This window comes from Molothrus aeneus, chromosome 11 (genome assembly GCF_037042795.1).
Source record: "Molothrus aeneus isolate 106 chromosome 11, BPBGC_Maene_1.0, whole genome shotgun sequence".
NCBI lineage: Eukaryota > Metazoa > Chordata > Aves > Passeriformes > Icteridae > Molothrus > Molothrus aeneus.
The window spans coordinates 14975776-14993237 of NC_089656.1; the positions used below are offsets into that span (position 1 = coordinate 14975776).

The 17462-nt window shown below is 58.0% G+C and overlaps 1 protein-coding gene across 3 annotated transcripts; it reads right to left on the minus strand.

Moving 5' to 3' along the window:
• Positions 1-579: 579 nt before the first annotated feature.
• KIFC3 (kinesin family member C3) lies at positions 580-16289 on the minus strand. Of its 3 annotated transcripts, none has more exons than XM_066557549.1 (21): positions 16249-16289; positions 15427-15541; positions 13624-13769; positions 12343-12478; positions 9997-10193; positions 7810-7875; positions 7260-7394; positions 6936-7175; positions 6552-6725; positions 6292-6439; positions 6075-6205; positions 5873-5984; positions 5557-5738; positions 5376-5480; positions 5025-5155; positions 4326-4449; positions 3749-3878; positions 3410-3639; positions 2638-2772; positions 2191-2299; positions 580-1697 (listed from the first exon to the last, which is right to left on the minus strand). In XM_066557549.1, exons 2-21 carry the CDS (start codon positions 15509-15511, stop codon positions 1672-1674), a joined length of 2742 nt encoding a protein of 913 aa, XP_066413646.1. In that variant the 5' UTR covers positions 15512-15541; positions 16249-16289; the 3' UTR covers positions 580-1671. The 3 variants fall into 3 exon arrangements, with proteins under 3 accessions (XP_066413646.1, XP_066413645.1, XP_066413647.1); XM_066557548.1 differs by lacking the exon at positions 16249-16289 and adding an exon at positions 15770-15976; XM_066557550.1 differs by lacking the exons at positions 12343-12478; positions 13624-13769; positions 16249-16289 and having other exon boundaries at positions 15427-15975.
• Positions 16290-17462: the final 1173 nt, after the last annotated feature.

Genomic DNA, 17462 nt, shown 5'->3' on the forward strand with positions numbered 1-17462 from the left:
GGAGTGGGGCCATCAGGAAAGCTAAAGCCAGTCCCCACATTGCTGATGCTTCATCCAAACAGTCACCTTTTGGGAACAAATGGGAGTGCCTGCTGTGCTCTGTGGCTCTGGAGGAGGTGGCTCCAAAAGTGGCTTGTACAGCAAGAGGCCCTTGCACTGAGCCACTGCAGGACTGACGGTGAGTGCTGACTGCTTCGAGCACCAGGACACTCACAGGGTTTGTGTCCTGCTCTGCAGCTGCTTCCTGCTTTATCTGGTGATAATCCCATGCCTGGACCCCCATGAGGTGTGAAAAGGCTCTGCCAGCCACCAGCCTAGTGCTGGGATGTGAGGTGGGGCAGCACAAGGTAGAGCAGGACATGGGCACATTGGGACTCACTTTGGATTTAACCACTACTCTCCCACTAATTGCAGGAGCCTGATAGCTGCAAATTGGGGTGGGGACTGTGCTGCCAGGCTGGCCCCAGGAGCAGCTGCAAGGAGAAAGATATGATGGGCTTTTCCAGTCCTAGGGGGGGGAGGGAAGAAGCACCCACCCCTCCTCAAGCAGGGTTCAAGAACAGTGCAGCACAGGAGGACTAGCTTTAAGAGTTTATTTAAAATAAGTTTTGTTACAAAACAGGGTATTTTTTAATTATTAAAATACATAGAAACATCTAATCTTACAAAAGGCTAAATTTATTTTTCCCTTTTTTGTTTTTAAATAGAATACACTGTGGAAGCGCGAGAGGAGAGAGTGGTGGAAAGAGCCATCAGTGCATCCAGCAGGGGCTTGCAGCAGGAGGAGATGTACCCACAGGTGGGTCTTGAGAGGTCCAAGGGCAGTGTCATCCCCTCCCATGCCCCTGCCAACCACCATCCCCATACATAAGCCAAGAGGCTTTTGGACTGGAGGTTTGGGGTCTTTTTGTTTGTTTTCCACTACTTTTCCATTCCATGACCATGTAAACAGGTATAAATATTTCAAACACTTTCATCTCGACCACACTGTGATCTCTCTTGACAAGACAACTGGTAAATAACTTTACAATAGCTTCATTTGAGACTGCTCCATCCCCCCTGGTGCCAGGGACCACAGGCAGCCAGCGTGGGGCCCTGGCAGCAGCTCAGCTCATGCACAGCACCGGGGGCCTTCATGCAACAACAGGGCTTGAGAAACTGACAGGGAACAGAGCTGCTGGGATTTCTTAACTTGGAGGAAGTGCTGCTGTGAAAGACATTGGGCAGCTGTCCAGATGCAGTCTTGCAGGAGCTGTGGCCAGGATGGCCCTGTGGCAGTAGCAGAGGCAGGACCAGGGACTGGTCTGGCTCTGTGTACCTGTTCCAGCTAGATCTCATTGTAAAAGCAAAGATGGAGAGATGGAGGGAGCACCCAGCAGCTCCCTGCTCTGGCTAAAAACATCTGTCCAGCAAAAATAAACTCACACAGCTGAGCATCCGAGGGGGCAGATCTCTGCCCAGCACCACTGTCCCCTACCTTGAGAGGGGGGCATGGCTGCTGGGAGACCCTGACCCCGTGCTGCTCATGGTAAGAGGTGCCATCACCCTCTGGTCATGGGTCCTGGTGGCCAAGGGAACAGCACCAAAGCCTTCATGTCTTCCAGTAGCCGTCTCTGTGTCACTGTGAGGGGCTGGGTCCCGCAGCAGGTTGGATGCCATGGCTGGCACTCATCACAGGGGGATGGGCCTCAGCTTCCCTGAGGGGAGAGATGTATAGGTGACAGCAGGCAGGGGCACAGCCACCAGTGCCCCAGGCCTGTCTGGTGGCATTGTAGCAGGAGGTGGTACCACAAGCATTCCCAGGAATATCCCTGCACAGTCCAGCAGCCCTGCCCTGTGTGGGGAGCGGGGTGAAAGCAGAGCCCTCCACCAGCACCAGCGGCAGGCACTCACCTGGCAGCCACGGCTGCCCCTAAGTCAGGCTGAAATCAAAGGGGAAAAAGGTTCAGCCTGCTGGCACTGCCCTCCCCTTGCCCCCCCCGAGCCATCAGCAGTGCCTTTGAACCAGGGCACTCTTGGGGAAGTGCTAACCATGGCTAATTAGCTATTAACTAATGAGCTAGCTATTAACTAGAGAGCTCTGTAGAGCTGCTCTGTACTCCCCACTGCAGGCTTTGCCATGGGCTGTTGGCTGGAGCCTCCTGGGACAGAGGGACTCTGTCTGGGCTCTCAAGCTGTCCCACCACCCACCTGAGGTGTGGAGCTTCCTGCGGATGGAGGCAGAACGACTGGAGAGCTGCCCTGGGCTGGGGGATGCATGGCCCCGGCCTGCAGGTGCTGAGGAACCCGGCGAGTCACCCTGGGAGGAGAGGGGACACAGCCCAGGGTCAGCCCAGGCCAGGCCCCAGAGGGAAGGAATGGGGACGGGCTCAAAGGCAGATAGTTCATGCCTGGGTAGTGGTGCCCAAATCTTCTCAGGGGGTACCATGGGGCTGCTGCAAAACAGGGCTTGGAACAGCCAAGGTGGCAGCATTGGCTGGACACTGCAGTGTGGGGACAACCTGCATCCCACCAAGTGATTGTCCCCAATGGGGGTGGCTCTAGGGGAAAATCCAACAGCTCTGGGGATGACATGTGGGACCAAAACAGGGGCAATCTCTGGGGTGAGGGTGAAGGGCACCAGCATATCTTGAGTACCTCCAGGTGCTCCTGGCTGGGCCAGGAGCCCAGCTCAGCCTTGCGGGAGACAGGACCCAGCTCCACAGAGCGAACCCTCTCGGCAAACTTGAGGGAGCACAGCGTCTCACTGGTATTCTTCTCAGCAGGGGAGACCTATGCTCAGGGGGGAGAGACACAAAGTCACCCTGGCAGCTGCCTGTGCACCCCGGGGGCTCCCCTCTACAAAACCTGCTGCTGCTGGCCGGTGAGATGCTATTATTAACCTGCCCCTCCCAGGCTAGCCCCGTCCATCCCTGGTGTCTGAGCCAGCTGGATTCCCTGTCACCAACTGCCCCAGTGTGAGGGGCAGCCAGAAATAGTTGTGGCAGGTGCAGGGGCTCAGGCAGCTCCCCCAGGGCTCAGTGTGGGTGCCAGCAGCTGGGAGTGGGGGGTCACAGGGCAGGGCTGGAGAAGCTACCAAAGCTTAAAATCCTCTCAGAAAGAGAGGGGATGGGCAGATGGCAATATACGAAGAGGTTGTATAATGCTGCCCATAGGGATAGCATCCACATGCAGGCAGGGAGGCCAGGATTGTGGACCTCGAGTTAATTCCCCACTCCTTGGCCTTGTCTAGGGTGCAGAGACAGGGAGAGAGCTTTCACTGGCACCATGATTGCAGACTGCTCACCCATGGGTGAGCCCCATCCCTTGATTCCAGCCTCCCTCCCACCTGCCTCAGCACTGGGGCGAGAAGGGGCTCAGAAATCAGTGACTGGCTGTGGGGATACAGGCACTGGTGCCCAGCCCCTACCTGCACCATCATGAGGGTCTTGCTGTCACCGCTGAGCGAGTCCTGCAGCAGGTAGGTCAGCTTGGAGTTGCGGAAGGGCACGTGGCCCTGGCGGGAGCGCAGGGCATAGATGACATCGCCCAGCGCTGACAGGGACTTGTTGATGTGCTGCGCCTCGCGGAGCCGGCTGCCCTCCGCGCCCGACCGCCCGACCCGCTCTGAGCCCGCCAGGTCCACCAGGTTCAGCTTCCCTGAGGGCACACAGCCAAACCCCATCGCTGGCATCAGCACCCAGCCCTACAGACCCCTGGGATGGCACAGCCCAGGTGCCCTGGTGAGGGTTTGCTGTGGGACACCCACCTGTGGTGCGGAGCCCCGTGCTGCGGTCCAGGCCGCGGACGGTGACGATGAGGAGGGCGTGGGAGCGAGAGCTGTGCTCGTTCAGGTTGGTGCACTCTGTCACCCGCTTGATGTGGCCAAACTCGAAGACCTGAGGGAGCCCAGGGAGTTGAGGGGGTGAGGCCAACTCGCCTCAGCCCCACCACAAATCCCCTGTGATCCAGGGATGGCCAGGGATGTAACCTGAGCATCAGCCCCCCACGGGGTGCTGGCCTAGCAGGGTAATGACCCCTGTCAGGTCTCAGCCTGGGTGATGCACCAAAGGCAGAGGTGACAGGCAGGGCACTGCGGTGACAGCCGCACCCCACTAATCCCTCAGGAACTCTCTGGGCCCCATGCTTTTATTTTTAACCCCCTGTGGCTCATCCCATGGGACAGTGACCGTCACATCACACCCAGGGACCTATTTTGGTCTCTGTTGCTCCCCATGGCTTCAGAAATGCTCCCAAATCCAGGAGTCACACACCAAAGACCCCTCCCCAGTTCACTGCACCCCTGCTGGCACCCTCCTGTGCCCGCTGCCCCCATGTCCCCACACCTTGTTGATGTCCTCCACGCTCTGCACCCTGAACTCGGTGAGCCCGGGCACGTAGAGCTGCCCGCTGCCATCAGGGCACAGCTTGATCTCCAGCTTCTCCTGCGGCTCCTTCCCCAGCAAGTCCCTGGGCAAAGGGGCACTGGTTATCATTCCCATCCCAAGGGAGTGCTGGCATCCATTCCGTGGCTCAGGGCTGTGTGCCAGCACTGCCAGAGCAGCCATCTCTTCCCGGGAAAGCTGCACACCCTATTTATAGACCTCAACTCTCTTGGCTCCCATGTGCCTCCTCTCACCCAGCTCAGACCCCACTCCCATCCCTGCTCCTGGTTACTCTCATGGATGAGAACCCAGGCTCCTCCCCCTCCTGTGGCTGGACTAGGAAGGAAAATATTTCTCATGCTTTCAGCTCCCAGTTACAAATTCCTAAATATAGTGTCTGTGGGCAGGGAAAGGGAGGAGAAGGAGATGCCCCCACCGCTGCATCAGGGTCAGAGAGTGGGAGTGATGGCACAGCTGGGAGCCTGTGCAAGCGATGGAGCTCATGGGAAGGGCAGTGTGCACCAAATAAATTAAAAATAAATCCTTGCAGGGCCAAATGCAGTGCCCTGGGACAAGCTCTGAGGCCTAGGAAGGGGTGGAGGGATGTGGGGGAGAGCAGCATGGGGTGATGTCCAAAAAGCTTCTTGCCCATCCCCGTACCTGAGTGCCTCGTTGTAGATCTCGGCGGCGCTGACGGTGATGGTGTAGTCCCAGTCAGCCGCTTTGCCCCGCACCTCAGAGAAGAGGAGCTGCAGGGCCCGCTGGTTGATCCCTGGGTTTGCAGCCGTCCCCTGAAGAATTGAGGTGACAAACAGGGAAAAAACACCCTTTGGCATTTTATTCTGTATTTTTTCTGAGCAGAAGCAAAGCCCAGGGGGATGATGTGGAGCAGCAGTGACCATCACCAGAGCACACCAGGTCTGAGCTGACCACCAGCCTCAGTGATGGAGACTGGGCACTGCAGGGTGGGAAGCCAAGCAAGAAGCTGGAAACAAAGCCAAGCAAACTCACCTCCATTGTGTAGGTTTTTCCTGCCCCTGTCTGCCCATAGGCAAAGATGCAGACATTGTAGCCATCAATGCAGGAGGTGACCAGGGCTTGAACCTCCTGAAACACCTGGGGGAGACAGGGGAGAGTGAGGAGAAGGTGGCTGCCTGCCCCCCTCACACCAGCAGTGGACAGTAGCACCCACCTCCTCCTGGGACGCTTGTGGGGGGAAGACCTTATCCAGCTCAAAGGACACCTGCTTCCCCTTGTGCAGGAGGTGCAGGACAGCGTCATCGTCAGCATCAAAGGTCACAGCGTTGGCTGCCTCGGGGCCCTCCCCATCCTCTTTTGTGATGGGGCGGACTCTCCCAAAAACACGGATGTTTCCTTGGAGGAGAGAAGCAGGGAGTCAGCCATCAAACACGGGGTGGGCTGAAGCATCCTGCAGCCAACCCAACCAGCTTATGGGGACGCTCCTGTGTCCCTCCTGTCCCACCTCAGGGACACCACACCCCGCACACCTTTGAGCCGCACCAGCTCGTTGTGACACTTCTTGCGGAGCTGCAGCTCCCTCCGGTACTTGCGCAGCAGCTCCCGGTTGGTGCTGTGCACCTCCTCGATGGCCTGGCTGATCTGGGGACAGCAGAGAACAGAGGCTCAGTGAGACCCCCCAGCACCTCCACCTGCATGGAGGGTGCTGGGTGGTGGTCCTGGGGGGCTCACCTCGGCCCTGGCGCTGCGCAGGGTCTCCTGGAGAAGCAGGGGGAAGTCGCGGACCTGACGCTTCAGGCTGTTGTAGTCGTGGGTGAGGGTGCGCAGCGCCGGCTGCAGCGTCAGGAGGTTGGTCCGGACACCTGCAGGTGTGAGGCAGGGTGACGGGCAGATGGTGACACCCCAACACCAGTCAGGCAACCCTGCCAGCCCCTTGCACCCTCCTCACCTGCCAGGTTCTCATGCACCGCCTTCATCTCCACCTGGGCACGGGAAAATGCCTCTTCAATGGCATGGTTCTTCTCGTCCTCCATCGCCTGCATCTCCTCCAGCATCTGCCCATGGGCTCGCTCCAGCTCAGCCTCGTACATCATGATCTGGGAGAGGAGCAGTGGGGGATGACACTGAGTGAGCACCCACCCACTGCCACACCGTGTAACCTGGCAAGCACCAGGCAGGCAGAGAATGAGGGGGGAGTCACACTCAGACCTGAGCTCGGAGCTGAGCCTCTGTCTTCTGGGAGCTCTGCAGCTGCTGCTCCATCTCCTTCAACACCTGCTTCTGCATCCCCACCTGCTCCTGCAGGTACTGGTTTCGGGACTGGGTCTCGCACAGGGCTTGTTTTACCTTGGCTGACTCCACCTCCACCGTCTTGATGATGTACTGCAGGGGAAAGCACCCACAGATGGGGTGTGCTGGGGAAACAGCACCTGAAGGGCCTGGGATGGAACTGTTGCTGGCCCAGGGGGAGATAATTTAGAAAATCATGGTGCTGTGCTGATGTGCTCAGGGTAGAAAGACAGGTGGCACTTGCAGGGCATCTACCGGGCACTGCAAGGCATCCAGCCCAACCGGGAAAAATGGAGAGCTCACCTTAATCTGCTGGGGCTGGGACTTGAGGCTGGCAATGGTCTCCTGGCTGTCCCGCAGCCGCCGGCTGAGCCTCTCCTCCTCCTCGGCTCTCTCTGCCAGGGAGTCCTTGAGGCGCAGCTCCACCTCAGCCAGGCGGTTCGTCTTCTGCTGCACCTCCAGGTCCAGCTCCACCAGCCTGGCCCGCGTCTCCTCTGCCTCCCGCTGCAGCTGGGACAGCTGCTCCTGCAGCTCAGCGTTCTCCTGGCAAGGACAGGACAGTCAGGGCCATGTCACCCATGGGTGCCCGTCACCCTGCCACCACCACTGCCACCACCGGCGAGTCACCTGCAGGTGGGGGCAGTCGCGGCACGGTGCCGGCTGCTGCCGCTGCAGCTCCCCCTCCAGCGCTTTCATCTCCTGCCGCAGGCGCTCGTTCTCGGCCGCCAGCAGGTCCCGGTGCTTCTCCGCATCCGTGCCACCCTGGAGTGGATGGGAGAGGACATGGAATCGCCACGCACCCCAGCCAGCTGCCCCCAGGGATCCCCCAGCCCCCAGTGTGCCATTCCCTGGGAGTCCCTGCCTGTCCTTTGGGAATCACTCAGCCTGCTGCATTGATGAGCCTCCTGCTGCCCCCAGGGAGCCCCAACCCACAGAGGGGCTTTCATTTCCCACCCACAGGGTGACAGCCCCAGCGTCACCAGTGCCGCATTGCATTGCACAGAAAATCCCACATTTTTGTTCCTCAGTGTCTCTTGGCCTGCATGGTCCAAACTGTGACCCTGGGGAGGTTTAATCCTTCTCTGCCCACCCCGTGTTCCCTCTTCCTCTCAGTGACCCAGAGCTCCAGCGTCCCTCAGGGCAAGGGTGGCTCAGTCCCATCCCAGTGGCAGCTCACCAGCTCTGAGCGCAGCCGGCTGATCTCCTGTGCCTGCTCCAGGAGCTTTTCCTTCAGAGTTTCCACCTGTCAACACAGACCAGGTTAACCAGGAGGCACCTCAGCAGCTTCTGAAGGAGACCCTGCGGTGCTGCCCCAGCCACACATGTCCAGTCTGGCTCACACTTTTGTTATGCTTTAATTTTCCACCTGGCTCTGAGCACCTGATTCACACGAGCAGATTAAAATGAGCAATAATGAAAGCTTTGCTTTGACCTTGTTCAACCATGGGTATAATTTGTCCATGTTGAGCACTAGCAGAAACAATTATTAAAAAAATAAAAAGGCATCGTCTTTGGAGAAGGGAAAAAACAAACCCATCCATAACTGTGCTTGAAGAGCCAGAAGTGCCTTGTCCTGCCCTCACAACCAGCTTTGCTCTACCTTCTCTATTTTTCTTTCTAGGAAAGTTATCTTGGTACAAAGAGAGAGCAAGAGCTCTTCAAGAAGGCCACATGTCTGAGTCCCATGGGATGATGCTCTCCATCAACCCCCATCTGGGCATCTGCCCATCTCATGTAACCAGGCTGCCCTCCCTGCAAAACCAAATGGATCTCAAAAATCTTCAACCTTTTTTTGTGCAGAGACCAGTGAAGCTCTCCCAAAATTTGCAGTTATTGGAATAAACAGCAGCAGTGAGTGCATGGTAAAGCCAGCAGTCTCATGGGCTGTGTCATAGTGGGGTTTACCCACCTGCTCTGTCCCTCACTTGACCACCATCCCCCAGATCCCAGCCCAGCTCCCAGTTTCCCCACTCCAGAAAGCCACCAAAGCCCTCTCTGGGACACACCTGGGTATTGCCCCATCCCAATAACCAGCCAGCAACTGGCTCTCCATGGACCATAATTTAGGAACTGCTGATTAATAACCAATGCAGATGTGCTGACATGGGGCTGTAATTAATCTGGTAAATTATTCAGCCACACCCTTGCAGAGATGGCAGCAGGGCGGGCAGCCCCTCTGTGTGCCCTGTATTTGGCACAGCTGGGAGCTGGAGCACCCCAGCTACAGGTGGGGAACAGCAACTGCTCCCAGCCAGGATCGGGATCCCGCTCCTTCCACAGCAAATCTCCCTGGCTCTGGCTGGGGGCCGAGTGAGCGCCTGAGTGGGAAAACCCCATTTCCATATCCACTGAGGGAGATTATTAAGCTATTTTTATAAGTATTTTTAAGGGAGGGGAGGTACTGAGAAGAAAAGAGTCGCGGCTTGTTCCGGGAAAGCCGCCAGCCCGATCAGCCGGCACACACGCCGCAGCCTGCCCACCATCCCCTGTGCCGTCAATGTTCCTCCTTCCCCTACCTGCTCGGGCATCTCCAGCTGCATCCTGCTCTCTGGACGTGACAGGGACTCTTTGGCAGCTGAGTCTGGCTCGAGCCATGGCCCGGCCATCCCAGAGCTTTGGAAGTTTGGGGCAGCTCTTGGCTCCGGCCGGCGCCGGCTGCGCCTGCTGCCGAAGTGGTGAGCGCAGGGCCAGATCCCGCTGCGCTCACGCTTGTGTCATGCAGAGGATGCCAACCAAATGCAGGACAATTACCTCCTCCTTTTGACACCCGTGGAACAAGCAGAACCTGACTGTAACAGCTTCCACAACAGCCACATGCAAATCTCTTTACGAGCAGCCAAAATTTCCATGTCCCTGAGACGACCCAAGTACTCATGCTGAGGATGTGCCTGCATCAGTGCAGGAGGTGGTTTTGGGGGAGTGTGTCACAGTGGCCAAAACCTGAACCTTCATCAGACAATTCTGTGCCTTCACATTCACTTTCCACCTGCTGAAAGTCCCTAGAATTAAACTGCTAGGTCAGGCTAACAAGCAGACCCCATGGCAGCTGTCCTGTGCTGAGTGGATGGATGACTGGTGCAGAGCTGCATCCTGATGCCCAAAGCCCTCCTGGCCATGTCACGTCCACAGAGCCACACAGCCTTGTCAGCACTATTGCAGTGTCACTGGGGACTGCAAGCATCCCAAGGGAGGCACAGCCGAAGCTGGTGCTCAGGGGCACCCAGTGAAGAAGATGCTCAATGATGGAGATCCTACACTCCTTCCAAGTGCAGCCATCACCAACTGCCACAGAGCTCCAGCCAAGCCACAGCCTGAGGCTGAAAACCTTGATGAACCCCCTTGTGTCACCCTGTCCCCTTCATACCTGGCCTTGCAGCTGGAGAGAGAGGGAGAGCTCGTTGTTCTCCTGGGCAGTGAGTTTCTCCTGCAGCTCCAGCAGCTCCTCCTGCAGCCGCAGCTTCTCCTTCTGCAGATGTGCCATGGAGGCCATGACCTCCTGGATCACGGGGAAGGGCCGGGCCGTGGACAGGCTGGCACGTTTCCCACCACAGAGCCTCCCTCCTGCAGCATGAGCAAAGATGGAGCTGGTCAGGACACAGCCACCTCGCTGGGGAGCAGAATGCCAGCCATGGGGAGTCCCCAGGGGCTGAGCTGCAGATGGGAACACAGGAAACTGGACTTGCACAGGTCCCAGAGAACGCAGTGACGTGTCAGAGGTGCATCCTGAGTGCCAAGGTGCTCACCAGAGCAGGCCTGGCCAGCACTGGGGTCCAGCTGGGTGGGAGCCAGAGGGATTTGCTGGTGCCAGCAGAGCATCCCAGGCCACAGCACAGAGCAGCTGCCCACAGCAGTGCAGCGTGACCCAGCCCCATCACACACTGCAATGCTGCTGCCTCGCTCAGATAACAACTGCCCTCAGCAGGACGCTGATTCACCCCAGCATCCTTTCTTCTGAATGAGCAGGTGCCCGTGGAAAAGCAGTGTGTGATCATGTCATTAACGTCTGCGTCATTACACACAAACATAATGGAAGCAAAATTTAAATTATACAGGTACCCTGAATGGCCATATTGCCTAATCCTTGTGTGTTTGGCTTTCTAACCTTCCTAGTATTATTTTAAACATCACTTTCTGCATGTTAATAGAGCCACCAGTGCTGACAGAAGCCAACCTGGCCGTACATCAGAGCCTACCAAATGACCTGGTAGTTCCCAAGAAGCAATGAGCTGGCGTGACTCATCCCCAGTGTGGGATGAGGCGGCAGGACTGACGGACAGGATCCCGGCTGCCCGGCGCCCTTCCCTGCCTGCTGTGGATTTCAGCTGCTGCCACCAGAAACCTGAGGTTTCACAGGCAGGAGGTGCTGCTGGGAATCGCTGTGCTGCCCGTGGGGAGATGCTGCCTGCTTCATGGGAAACGTCCTGAATGCAAAAAGAGACTTTTTTGTCTGTGAGTCAGATTTTCTACCCCTAAATGGAGTTAAGGAGGCAGCGTAACCCGCTAAAAGATGAAGTGCTGGGACCAAACCACAACTCTGCTGCTGACTGCATGCCATGGGACTTATCCAGCAGTGGTTGCAGAAGTGATCAACAGATTTTGTCTTCCTGCCATGGGCTGGACACCCTAAAACAGCACTGTCAGGTGCTGGCTTTTCTTTCTTTCCATGCTGAAAGCTCAGCCCAGCTCAGGCAGAGGACCATGGTCTTCTCTTTAAAATCAACACATAAAAATCCCAAACAAAAACCAAAAGTCCCACCCCAAAATCTCCAAAGTTGCCAGGAACACCAGCTTTCATCCCCTGGGGAGTGTGCAGGGGTAAGACAAAATTCCAGGAAGCACCAGGCTCCTGTGGACACACTGCATGTCTGCACACATCATTCACACTAATCCTGGGCTGAGACCCAAGGCAGAGCCAGGTTGAGAGCTGCAACACTCAGCTGCAAGTCAAACTGCTAGGCAGGAAAATCCCCCTCAGATCATGCCTTCCTCCACACTCCAGCACCTTCTTCCTGTGACAGCATCCACGGGAGAGGAGATGCCGACCAGCTCTGTGTTACATCTCCCCCTGGCCATGGGTGGTCTGAGCGTGGCAGGCAGGGAGCACAGTGACTCTCCTGCTTTCCAAAATGCAGAAATTTGCAAAATTTGAAAAGACACCTGTTCCTCAGCTCTGCCCTGTTACCACTGCCAGTCAGACCCTGACCCCCTTTCTCCTGCACCCCTGCCCCTTCCCAGCCACTACCCCACCTCAGGAGCTGCTCTGGGATGCAGCTGGGGACCAGGCCAGGAGCAGCTCCCGAGATGTGCCCTGACAAGCTCACACAATCCAATCCTGACCAAAAAAGACAGGAAACTATGGGACTTTGGGATTTCCCCATCCTGGCACAGCCACGCACGCTGCAAGCGTTTCCACACACGTTACATTTTCCTTAAGAAGGAGGAAACAGCAGCAGGTTCATCAGAGCTCACCTGCTCTGTTCATCCAGCTCAATAATTCATCAGTCCCTGTCAGCAGCCAGCAGCTGGCTGGTGTTGGATTTCTCCTGTGCCCTGTTCCCACAGTGAGCTCAGCCACACATCTACACGCACTCCAACAGAGGAGAGGTTTCCTCGATACCCACGGGCAGATACCAAGCCCTCATTCCATTCCATCCCATCCCATCCCTCCAGGTCCTGAGCACCCAGCACTGCATCCCTGCTCTCCCCTCACCTGTTTTCTCCAGGTTCATGGTGGAGGCTGCCTGCACCGCCCCTGGCTCACGGGGGGCTGCGGGCGGCTCCTCCTCCGTGGCCGGGGCCCGGTGCCGCGGCTCCTCCCGCCGCTTGCACGTCGTGTCCCGCAGGGCCTGTGGCACAAACAGGTCAGGGAGCTGAGGCAGTGACAGCCACACCGGGCTGGACACGGTGCCAGCAGCTGGCACCACCCAGGGCTGGCCAGGAGGAGTGAGCAGGGCGGGAAGTGCAGAAGACAGAACAGCGGAGCTTGGGGAAACCCTCCCTCCAAGGGAGTTCTGTGTTGGGAAGCTGCCACGATGAACTTATCAGGTTTTTAGTTCTCCACATAAAAAACTTAGCTCAGCCTGGCCACACACCTGTACTGAATATTTCTTATTTTTCTCCCTATGGCCTTCAAAAGAAAGAGACTCTGACTTGGAGGCATGGCTCATGCCCTGTGATGGAACTCCAAAAAAATCAGAAGAAATCTGAAAGGAGCTTTCATAAGGCTGCTATAAAAGGGGATGATCAGCCAAGCTCACCCTGCTCAATAATGCCTTTTCTTTCTCAAACCTTATCTCAGAGCCTGTGGCATCATCCCACAGGCCAGCGATGCTGGGGAAACCTCACTCCAGCAGAGGGGCAGATACTTGGTACATGCCAGTAATTTGGGAGTAATTTGGAAGGAGGTGGCAGCATCCTCCTGGAGAAGCTGCGTGTCTGCGGTGCCTCTGCATCTGAGACTCCAGAGGGGTTTTGCCGAAGGGAATTCATTGAGGCTGGTGTGTGATAAGAAGGTGTTTTCCTTCTTTTCAAAGAAGGGGGAATTTGAATGATTTGCCTGAAGCCTGGAATGAACTCGTGGCAGCTACACCAGTACGTGGCAGCTACACCAGTACGTGGTGTCCCGACACTGTCCCTGGCCGTGGCACCCTGCCACCTCCTTCTCCTCCATCCCACTGGCAAACACCACCTCATAGCCCTGCATTTTCTTATCACACCTCTGCCTTGAGCTCTCCTGCCAGCATGACCCATAAGTGACCCAGAAATGCTATTCTGTTGTGAACAGTGTTCCCCATTGATGCCTTTTCACTCCCCAGAGATGCTTTTCCCTCCACCCAGGCACACGCTGCTGGCCTCCAGACACAACCTGGTTGTGCTGAGGGAGGGAACAAGCTGGCTCCCACTTAATGGCCCAGGTGGGTGCAGGGCACTCTCCCCATCACCCTAAAACTGCCCTCCCCGTACATGCCATGGCTGGCTCGACATTCCTCACCTGCAGTACCCGGCAGAGCCCACGGGGGTTTGCAGTGTCCGGCCAGCTCACGCTGAGGATTTTATGGTGAAGCAGCGCCGGCAGCAGAGGAGCCCGGGGAGCGGCGCCTGCTCCGCCCCCAGCGCCGAGCCTGTCCTGCCCACGGCCTGAGAGGGAGCAAAGAGCATCACTGGATCCACCTGGGAGCCCAGCACAGACACAGCCTTCGGCCAGCTCAGCAAACCCTCCTCCTCCTCCTCCTCCTCCTCCTCCTCCCTGCTGCTGCCACCACACCAGCGTGGCAGAGACAGCGCATGACTTTTATTAAAAATGTTAATTATGTTAATTAGAAAAATTAGCCCTCCGGGGGGCGGAGACTGGTTGCCAATGACTAGTAATGAGAATTCAGGGTGTAGCTTCCGTCTGGCCTTGGCAGGACCAGGTCCGTGCCCCCACCAGGGATATCCCAGCTCTACCCCTGGCCAAGCTGCTCCACTTCCTACGATCCTATCTTGGCAAAGCTGCCAAAGCCAGCTTGCATCACCAAAACCAGACAGACGGACCCTGGCGGCGTCACCTCCCTCCACTGCCCCCAAATATTTCCTTCGTTTGTCAGGCAGCCAAACCCGAAAGCAGCCAGGGCAGCACTTCCCTGTCCTGCTGAGCCACACTGAGCAACCCAAGGAGCCTTCTCCCATGGCTGTCCCCTCTTCTGCTACAGGCAAAGCAGCTGGCAAGGGCTCCATCCCACTGCTTGGGACCCTCTGCCCCCCAGCCTGTCTGCCACAAGTGCTGCCACCATTGCGGGTGGCCAAATCTCTTCTCCAGCTGGCAGGGAAAAAATCAATTGCTCACAAATCAAACCTCAATAATGCAGCCTTTTTCCCCCTAAAAACCACACAGAGGAAGTTGGGCCAAAGGTGGAACCAATGTCCAGAGAGAGATGTGCCCTTATGAAGTTAGTCCACCACTCTGGACTTCTTCCCAGCCTCTAATTATTCATAACATTTTGCACACGCCATGAAAATCGAGCATTTCCAAAGTGCTGGATAACAGGAGGTGATTTCCCCATCCTGGCACGGGCAGCAGCAGCCGTTGGGCACAGAAATAAGCTGAAAACCCTGGTTTTGGAGGCTTTGGTGCCAACCAGCATTTGGCTGGACTGGCCTGAGTGCCAGAGAAGAAGCTGTGCCCAGAGAAGTGTCTGCCAGCACGGAGGGATGAAGGCAAATGCTGAAGCCAAGAGCAAAAGAAGTTCAAATCGGGGGGTTCAGCCTCCCCCTTTGCCAAGCCCCATTCAGCACCATTGGTGAGGGAGATGGGAAGGGAAGGGCTGTTTCCCAGCAAGTGGCTGCAGGTTGGGGCAGGCAGCTGCAGGCTGAGCTGCCTGCAAAGCAGCTCAGCCTCCACAGAGCAAACTCCAGCTAAACTCACCCATGGGGTCCATGTGCCAAGGAGGGACAAGGAACCTTTCCAAGGAGCCAAGGCTGGGAAAAGGCAAAGGGCCTGCATTCACCCTGCCATGCAGATCACTCTGTTTTCTATATTACATGTTAAATTTTAACCTTTCTCCCCACGATTCCCGCTCGGAAGGGCCAGCAGGGAGATGGAGGCAGCCCTCTCCTCCCACCAGCAGGCTGCCCGGAGCTTTGTGCCTGCTTCTGAGTCCCCGTTTCTCAAATCTTGACCTTCATCCGGAAAGAAATGTGAAAAATGCAGGCTGGCCTGTTCCCAGCCTCTCCTTCCCCAGCGAGCAGGGCGTGAGTGCAGCAGGCTGAGCCCCAAGGGGCAAGGACAAGGGACAAGCCACCGTGCTGTACTCACCGTCCGGGGCAAGGTCCTTGGTGTTCCAGGCGGCTCCGGCGGAGGGCCCGGATCCCAGGTGCCAGGCGGAGCGGGATGTGATCATGGCACGGGGGTCCCGAGCACAGCAGCACCTCTGCGGAGAAGCGCAAGGACGGACATCTCAGCCGGTCTCAGTGTCCAGCTGTAAATCCCAGCGGGACGTTCTGGAGCAAAACACGGCGGTAACACCAGCTCCGACTCCCGAAACCCGCAGGAAGTTGCATCAATCCCGTTTTTTGCTCCCGAAAAGGCGACAGCCCCGGGCTCCCTCCGTGCTCCCAGCGGATGTGACATAAACGGTGTCTGTAATTAATTTACTCACTCCTGAAGCCTCTCCAGGCCCCTCCTAACCTCGGGCTGGGGCTGACTTTAGGGAGTTAGGAACTCCGGGACCAGGGGCAGCCCCGCAGCCGGGCGGCACCGCACCCACCGCATCTCGGCGCACACAATGCCCCGCACGGCGCCGCCCGCTCCGCTCCGCACTCGCCGCTCCTCACCGGGGCCGCTCCGGCGGGGAACGGGACGCGGAGCCGCCCAGCCCACCGTGGGGTCCCTTGTTCTCCCGACCGGCGGCTCCGGGCGGGAGGGACCTGCAGCGGGGCAGTCCCGGTGCCGGAGGGGCAGCCCCGCTCCGCGCAGCGCCGGTGCCGGTCCCGGTGCCGCCGCCCGCCGCGGGTTAACGGGAGCCGCGCTCTCGCCGCGCTCCGTGCCAGCGCTCCCAGCCCGCAGACAAAGGGACCCCCGGTCCAGCCCGGTTCCCCGGTGCCGGCGGTGCCGGTGCCGCCCCGCGGGGCCACTCACCGGGCGCGGGGCGGCGGCGGCGGCAGCAGCGGGGCACCCGGCACAGCCCCGGCCCGTCCCCGCCTTCCCGGGCGCTTCGGTAACGGAAGCGCCGAGCTCCGCCCCGCACCCGTTACCACGGAAACGCGTGAAACCCCCGACGGGCGGCGGAGGCGGGGCTCCCCTTCCCGCACCGGCTCCGGGAGCGCGGGGCTCCGGGAGCGCGGCACCCCGGCCCCTCTGGCCGGAACCCTGGAAGCACAGGGGAGCCCCGGTGCTCCCCGGGCCCTTCTCAGGGCGGCCCGCCCCCGCCGTGCTCCCCTGAGCCTCCCTTGCTATAGCGCTGGGGCTCCCGGTGTGCCCCGCGTACTCCCGGTGTGTCTCTGCCATTCCCACCCCAAGCCCGAGCTCTCCAGGGAGTCCCAGTGTAACTGCCCCCCACCTGTGCACCCCTCCTGGCATCACTCATCACGGGGACCTTGGGGGACCACGGGGACAGTGGTGCTGATGTCCTTCACACCAAGGACCTGCCTACCCAAACTGTGCCCTCCTCACACCCTGCCACCTCCCCACCGCTCCCAAACATCCCCGGGGAGCAATGCCAGCTGACACCCCAGGCTCTTCGGGCTCAGGGACACGGATATCACATGAAAAACAACCCTTTTCTAACCCAGAGGCATGGAGAAAACAGCCTCGTGTGCCAAGACCTCTACAAAAACCCTGGTGTCGGAAAGGCAACAGAAGATCCTGTTTTAAATATAACATATATGAATTTTTTGGGTGTGATTTGTATCTGCCTCCCTGTATTGCTCACACAGCCCTCGCAGTAATGGCTGGTTTGGGTGACACGAGTCACTCATGACTTGTTCAGGGTAATGAACTGGCAGTACCGGATATTCCCCATACCAGAGCTGAACTTGGCATCCTTGGTGGTGGCAGCAGGTGCCCCGTGCCCATGGCTCACATCCACACACCTGATGGCAGCCAGACCTGTGTCCCACGTGGGTCTGGGCACGCAGGAGTGGTGTCCCTTGGGAAAGGAGGGTTTGATGCCAGCCCCGTGCTGTGCTCCCCTCAGACCACGTGTTCTCCACCTCTGATCTCACCACACTCAGTCCCAGCCTTTTGCTCACTCCTGGCCAGGTTTGGAGCAGGATTCAACCTTGTCCTTTCATCCTGGCCTGTCCCTTTTGGACATTCTCAGAGACCCCCCAGGAGACACAGCTCCACTCCCT